Source organism: Plutella xylostella, chromosome 16 (assembly GCF_932276165.1).
Source record: "Plutella xylostella chromosome 16, ilPluXylo3.1, whole genome shotgun sequence".
Lineage (NCBI taxonomy): Eukaryota > Metazoa > Arthropoda > Insecta > Lepidoptera > Plutellidae > Plutella > Plutella xylostella.
In genome coordinates, this window is record NC_063996.1 from 1,051,950 (window position 1) to 1,060,053 (window position 8,104).

At 37.1% G+C, this 8,104-nt stretch overlaps 1 protein-coding gene across 3 annotated transcripts; it reads right to left on the minus strand.

The window, feature by feature from the left end:
• Nucleotides 1-935: 935 nt before the first annotated feature.
• LOC105382220 lies at nucleotides 936-7,536 on the minus strand. 3 transcript variants are annotated; one of them, XM_011552069.3, is made up of 2 exons: nucleotides 4,381-4,611; nucleotides 936-1,464 (listed from the first exon to the last, which is right to left on the minus strand). In XM_011552069.3, exons 1-2 carry the CDS (start codon nucleotides 4,386-4,388, stop codon nucleotides 996-998), a joined length of 477 nt encoding a protein of 158 aa, XP_011550371.3. In that variant the 5' UTR covers nucleotides 4,389-4,611; the 3' UTR covers nucleotides 936-995. The 3 variants fall into 3 exon arrangements, 2 of the variants coding, with proteins under 2 accessions (XP_011550371.3, XP_048482557.1); XM_048626600.1 differs by lacking the exon at nucleotides 4,381-4,611 and adding an exon at nucleotides 1,642-1,733; XR_007267203.1 differs by lacking the exon at nucleotides 4,381-4,611 and adding an exon at nucleotides 6,967-7,536 and having other exon boundaries at nucleotides 1,329-1,464.
• Nucleotides 7,537-8,104: the final 568 nt, after the last annotated feature.

The following is an 8,104-nucleotide window of genomic DNA, read 5'->3' on the forward strand; positions in this document are numbered from 1 at the left end:
TTATCCATAATCATTTACTTAAATTCGAATGATTCAGCACCTAGCTAGACTCTTCAACTACCTGTGTGATTTTTTTCAAGGCTGTAGAGCATCATTTACTACATAATTCTATGACAATGCCAACCCTCGATTCCCTATTGCAGACCCTTAAGTACATAAATAATACATAAGATTATATACGGTACTTACCTTCCATTGATGTTCTGGGAGAAAGACTAATTATATTATACATAAACATATACATATTAGAAATTATTTATTAGGTACTATTATGATTAAGTACGATTTATTAAGATCTTGGCGTCTTAGAAACAGGTTGAGCCTAACATTTATTTTACATAACACAGAGTTCATCAACATTACAACATGTTGTTGAACTTGTGTCACTGAACTTGGCCTAAAATATATTATTTAATACATAATTAATTCCTGTTGATTTCTGATTAAAAAAACTAGTTTAACTCGTTTTGAGGTTTCTTAACCTGAGGTAAGAAATCTATTTTATTTATCTATTATTCTATGAATTTTAAAATTGACATAAATTATTATAGGGTAATAAAATATTGTATTTACTTGTATATGTACTAAATTTATAAGGTTAATTTAATTGATTGTTCTCAACATTTTAACAATTAAAGTGACTGTTTGTTCGTACTAGTTTATAGAAATGTCTCGATTAAATATATTGTGATAAATGTTACGAGGAAAATGCCAAATAAAAATTGAATGTTATTTTGTACAAAATCTTTTTATTTTATGCTGTTTCTTAGCTTACATCCCTATTGCTAGTTTTTACTTACGTATTTTTTAAGTCTTAAGTATTTTTTTCTATAGTGAAACTAGGAACGATTCTTAAATTAATCAGCTACGCCATTTTGGATACATAGTGTGTCTATCAATGAAACTGAAATGCGACGTAAACGCCGTATCCAATCCATCACACATTACATTCACACAGAACATTCACATCAAATTCATACCATCACATATCGCGTTCAGAAGCAGCACATGAACTGCTCCTCGGGGCAGCGCGGCACCGTGATCTGCAGCTTGGGACAGTTGCTGATCTTCTCACAGCGACAGTTGGACCGGAACTTCCTCCGATTGCTTCTAAACCCTAGTTCGACAAGGTTCCTTAGCGCACCGGTCTGTTCACTCGCCTTCTCAAAGTAACTCAATTTTGAATAGAATTTTGGCGGTGGCGCTTTCGTCGTTTTGTAAATGTAGTCCGGTATTGTTGTCTTTACGTCTTCGTAGATGTCAGTCTCGGTCACATCTTCAGGGTATGGAGTGGTCTCTTCAGTCTCATCAGGAATCTCCCGGATGGTCTTGTCGCTGTTGCCCGGGATGGTAAGCGGGAGGTTCTCAATCCTGGAGTCTGATTGGTCGGCCTGGTCTTGCGAGATCTGGTCCTGAGGCGCTGATTGGCTCACGGAGACGGAGACAATGATGAGGAGTAGTGTTCTGTGAAAGGAATGTTTTGGTTAGTGTAAGTTGCTTTAGTGTTGGTTCTGCTATCGTTTATTAGTTTTACCTAATTCAACACAAACCTAGCTAGCACACGGACATAGAATGATGGTTTTCTCTACTGTATCATTAAGTATTTGATATAATGTTTTGACAAAATTATACGTCGAATACCTAAGTATAACTATATGTATCATAATTGTAATGTTACACTGGATTCGGAATTTTGTTATTCTATGTCGGATTTTACGGTTTATTTGATAAACTATGACATCAAAAAGCAACGCAGGCCATCATACACCATAGCGAGGAACTATACTATATCGTACACTGTACCAATAGCTAACCTACCCACGTAACACCAAGTTAACACCTTACAACTTACAACACACCGTCAATATTTGCCCCGAGTCGGCCGTGGCCCGCGAACCTGATTCTATTGTTTACTTTACTGGAAAACTGTAAATCCATGTCAAATGGAAATGCATTGCGAAAATTGCTGGAAAAATGCACCTCTGAGGCTCTCTGCTGAACAAGTTTTCTAATGACGATAATTTCAGATTTAGCTAAGCTAGTATAGAAGGTATGTGTATGAACACTATGAACACATTGACTATTATTAATTTACCATCTTACCTCTCGGAGGTAGCTTGTTACACTCTGTATATAACTACATTATACATAGGTACATTCTAGTATAGGTACGGTACTTATACCATATACCTACAATTGAGAGGTCAACTTTTGCCTTTTTCAACGAAGAATAAATCTCAGATCTTAATCAACCAACTTTACAATGTTGTCCATAAACTAACTCGACAACTTTAATTATAAAGGAAACATTTTGTTCAGCGCTAAAATATGTAATTACGAATACAAGAAACCATCGCTCAAAACGAATTTATGCCATTGTGATCACGCACCGTGGCCGCGCCGCCGCCCCGCGTACTGTCGCGATGTCTTGATATCCTTACTAATATTATAAATGCGAAAGTAACTGTGTCTGTCTGTCTGGCTGTCTGTCTGTCTGTTACTCTTTCACGCCAAAACTACTGAACGGATTTGAATGAAATTTGGTACAGATATGGTCTAGACCTTGTGAAAAAACATAGGCTACTTTTTATCGCGGAATTCCCACTTGAAAACTTTTTAAGGCGAAGCGAAGCTCGCGGGAACAGCTAGTAATTTATATATACTTATATTATGCTCATTCAGAATATAATATTAACTAGGTATAATACCTACACTCACGACTTATCACGAGCAATCAAAAAATTCCCACTTATAAAATGTAAACAGTGAGATGACTCATTTTTAAAAAATCATCGGATCAAAATATTGAAGTTTTTAGTTGGCGTTGGTAAATGTACTTACTTACTTCAATAATGTATATGGCGTTATTAAGCTAGTCTTTTCCGTTTAGGGGTAATTTGGTTCTAGTGTCACTGGAACTTTTTCATTGCTCGTGAGTGTATGTGGTGGATGTATCCTCCACACGAATATTCTGATATAACCAGAGTATAGGTACTTACTTAAATAAAGCGCAATGAACATGCTTCTAGATTAAGGTGTGTTTTTTCCATAATCACATAAAAGCTATCCTGTTTTGTTTTTTAAGGTTTGTACATACAACAAAAAAAAGTTATAATATGTGATAATTTCCTTGTATTGTGTTTGATGACTAAAAAAACTTTTTAAATCCAACTTTTAAAATTACTTATCTCTTTTCCGGGCCCGTTTAATTTAGTCACCCTGTGTATGTAAGTGTCCAAGTAACATTCAATCACAATGAACACCAGAATTTTTGTGCAACAATCAATGAACAAGTGCTTACAATTTAACTAGTAATTGCGTAGACAATGATATTTCCCATCGTCCGTTTACAATTGTTTAGGAAGTAAATAGGTACAGGGGGCCTACTCTAACTTTACGCATAATAATAACGCCCCCCCCCCGTTAGAGCATGGAATAGGTACCTACTTTCGTTTGTCACCTTGCTTCGTTGCCTATTTCGCTTAACAGTATATATTATGGATTGGTAGTAGGTACTTCCGAAGCAGAAAAAAACGCTGTTTCCTATTTTCTGTTCTAGTTTAGTTTTTAACCTAACTTCTACGGTAGGTGATATTCTACATCACTACAACTCACTTCCAACTAACTACACAGATTTTAACAAATGATAGATACGAGTATAAGGTAAGTACGTAGTATTTATCTTGATGCTTATGTAGAAAAGATTGGCCTATGTTTAAGAGATATACAAAGACACTCATAGTGTTTGGTCCCTATTATTATTATTATTCACAACTATGTTTTTTAAATTCAATAGTTATGTATATTGTGCACTTAAACGGAAATGAATCTAGCCTTGAACAGAAATTTATTCGCAAAGACGGAGTAGGGGTCCTGGTGCGGTGTTTTTTATTGTTTTAACATTATGTCCGCAATTCAATACATTTTCGTTAAGTTAGCAATAGCATCAATAGCTACATAATTAATTGGTTAGCAATTAATCGTTGGGATTTTTCTGAGAAATCCGGAATGATCGTAATCGTAACGTGGACAACAGTGGCATGCAGGACTGAAAAAGGTGGGAGTACATAAAAGGAGGCCTATACCCAACAGTGGGTGATGGGGTAGATGATGATGATGAACGTACATGAGGTACATTTACAGTAGAACAGGTACATAGGCCTATGTTAGAGTTAAGTGTCCAAGAGTTCATCACAGTAGGTATAAATAAGTTCTTCGTCTGGAATTCCAAAACAACACGTTGTTTTTCAACCCTCGACATAAACACAAACTTCCGAACCGATAAAATTAATTAAATGTCAAAAGAATCAACGCCCGCAAATATACTTGAACTTGAACCAGTCTCCGTAAACGGAAATATAAAAAGGAAAAAAAACTAACCGGTACATGATGGCGACTCGTCCGACGCTCCTCCACAAGACGCTTCCAACTGCTAGCCACAGGGATGTGCACCTCTATTTATAAACTCACTTAAAACTAGACACTATAAAGCACCAAGGAATACGAGAAAAAAGTTTAAAAATAAATTCACCGTTATCAATCGATTTATTATTATCTAACACTGGCTGTAAAATCCTATGACATAAAAAGAAAACTATTTGAATTTCGAATATTTTTTGACGGTAAAGTGCCTAAATTGTATATTTTTTTTATTTTCGCGCGTGTCCACTTCTTGTCGGCCAGTCCATTGATGGATGTTTGACTGGCGGCGGTAGTAGAAGGACGCAGCTTGTAGCGAAAGAATTGGCGGGGCGTGGGAAATTGAGAGAAAAACCACTTCCGTAATGCATTGCAGTACTGCAAAGCTACTGGTCGTAGGTAGGAGTGGAATGGGATGGGAAGGTTTTATAGTACTTATTGATCCTAAGGGACTCTGCTTTATGTAACATCTAACATTAATTCTATGAGTATTAATTGTATCGGTATTGATAGTCTATGATATATAGGATAGGGACAATCCTAAGCAGCAAATATTTACAGAATTTCCTGCACTTATAGTTAATTGGACGAATAAAATAAGTGAATACGTAATTAATATAATACCCACATAAGTAGTTATAAAATAACCAAAGGATGACATGATTATCTACAGTTGTAGGTAGTAATTAGAGTACTTATTCGTTACCCGTATAGTTATAATAATATACAAACTTATCCGCGCGATCTTCGCCTTGCACATATAAGGCTTTTCTTAGAAACTTAAAGGCTTTTCGGAGACAAAAGGGTTTTTCTTAGACTTTTATTCTAGTGTTAGCCGAAACGCAACGAAAAAATGTGGTGTGCAGAGACCCTTTACATCTCTTACAACGGGCTATCACTTGCAAGGATTTGCTATCCCAACTAGGTACTTCGTTAAAACAAATTAGGGTACCTATAGATAGAGTACAGAATGCACAACCGTTAGCCATGCAGTTTGGAATACAGCCAGAAGTGTAACGGATCAATGATCTATTGTATTCCAGATTGTCCGATCTGCCAATGCCATGAATTATGCAGCTAATATGGAGCGGTCCCGGAATGCAATATGTAGATAGGTACTAGTAGATAGCATCCATCTAATCCTCTATCCAGCAGTTACTTATATCCTTTTTATTTATCCCTAATATATGTGCAAATAAATAGAAGTCATGCAAATCATTATATTTTTATGCGAAAGTAATTACTTGAGTACTTTAGCATATTAGATAGATTGCTGCACATTTGTGAAAAACTCCCTTAGTATAAGTATAGTTAGGTACATGTTACTACCTTAGTAATTACATGGTATGGTAAAAAGATAGATTTTGAACCTAAATAGGTACCTACTAGTTATCAAAACTCCCACTACGACTACTACGAGTATTGTACCGACATCGCATTATGCTAATAACTTCTGCATTGTCTGCCCAAAAAAGAAGTTAATTATTCATCGTAGTGATGAGATGACCGGCGCCGGCTGAAGACAGGTCCGCGTGTGGCCTCGCGGGGACGAGTTCACAGCCACAGGCTATAATATTCCCATGTGTTGATTATTTTGCGAAAACAATATTTTGCCAAACAAAGAATTTTTCATATTCAATATTTTCTCGATGGTGACAAGTCGTAATACACGAGTACTTAACATAGATTGTTTCAACTACGTAAGTATAGATCGATGGTCTATCCGACGGTAAAGAACAAAGGATAAATCGTATATAGGTACTTGGATACTTAAACGATCCACCTGCCATCATAATTCTGTATTGATTATAAAGCTACATTTATAAAAAGTTCCTCTTCATATACAAATCACAAATACAACGCGTCTATCATCACTGCGGTCACTCCTAAATGTTTTCCATCGAAGTTGATTTGTCACAAAAATATGGAAAAAAAGTTACATAAATACGTAATTAGATAGGTATTAAAACTGCAAGTCCGTTTTCTTTCTTCTGCTCTTCCCTTCGTCACGTGTGATCCTCGTTCTCTTCAAGAACTCTTCTGCGACTGTAGATCAACTCTGTCATTTGTTGCCCTTCGCTAGGCAGCTAGCGATATTAACAAGCAAAGTGCCAGACGATGAGCCGCAACTGACATGAGTGTTCCTTGAGCCCCGGCCCCCGCACCCCGGCCCCCGGCGACCCCAACCCCCGGAGACGTCGATCCCCGAGAGCTACACCCCCGGTTTCTTCGGGAATAGGGTGTAAATGCAGTCCCCTGTATCACTTTAGAATAGCTTCGTTCTTCGGAATAACTAGTCATCTGAAGCGTTAGCATAATCCTAGGATTCCTGGGACTATCCATACTTCAACTACAGTGGCTGATGTTGTTAGTCACTTCCATAAAGATTTGGTTAGATTTTAATGTTGCCAAATCGTATGGGAGTATTTATCTAGCTAATAGCCATCAATCAGTAGATAAGTACAGAATAATTACTTATGCCATTCTGTATTTAACAGACAGACTGAAATGAATGGGATGATGGAGAGAAAAGCGTTATTGACTTACCGATGTCCGTGCAGGTGATGTCCTCACAGGCAGCGCTTTAGGTCACTTCACCATTACAGCAATTAGCCTTTATTCATTAGCTGTTCGTTATTCAAATACAACGACCGAATTAATTGATCGGCGGTCCCGTTTCCCTTTTTATATCCAAACTGAGTTTATCTACAAGGAAACCTTTACGCGTCGACGTGACGATGGCTCCACACTCACATCAAATCGTTCCAGTTAAAAAATAATCAAGTAATTACACTTAAACAATAAAAAATGTTTAACTAATAATTAAGGAAACACTGCGTCCGACTGGCTATCGTCGGGTGGTCACTGAAAGTTGAATATATTTACAAAAAATTATAGGTAGGTACTTCATTACTGATAAAGCTTTGGGCAACTTTAGAGATCGTTCGTCGCTGAGCTACAGCATACTAATAACTGTACGGCTTTTGCCTTCGGGCAATGGAGTTCCACAGGGTACGTTACTTGGCCCGGCATGATTCCTTCTCTATCTTACGAAAAATGCACTAAGTATAAATTAATTAATGGACACTACTGGTAAATAAAACATGTTGTTTATGATGAAATAATGTCTGTAGACTCTGTAGTAATGAAGCAAAGTCGCGGCCGCAGCTGCGTCTCGTGTGACGGGACGTTATCGCAGTAGCAGGAAGCGGGCAGGAAGAACTCCGCGATATGGCCATTATGTGTGGAGTTTACGTATGAAATTTATGTACTTACCATACGAACATAAAAATATAAAATAGTAGCTAACTAATAAAGTTTTGGTTTGGGTAGGAACATAGCCAATATGGGTATGAAACCATAATTGTTTGATGTCAAAACTGGGGCTAACGATTCGCACATAAGTTCATGTATGATTAAATGATACTAAACGTCACATATGAGTAACAATTACAAGTGAAGCCAAAGTGCAAATTGTCGTGATTGAATGAGCAGGATGTTAAATTCTCTAAAGCAATCTAAACTATACCTTTCTTGTGCTTGTCAATAGGGGACTATAGATGTGTAAGCAGGTAGGCACATAAACTGAAGTGCTTAAATAAGCATGCACGAAGGTATGTAGGTACCTAGGGTCTGTAGGTAGGTAGTTTCATCACACATAGTAAGCGATTTACAGGAACTAGTC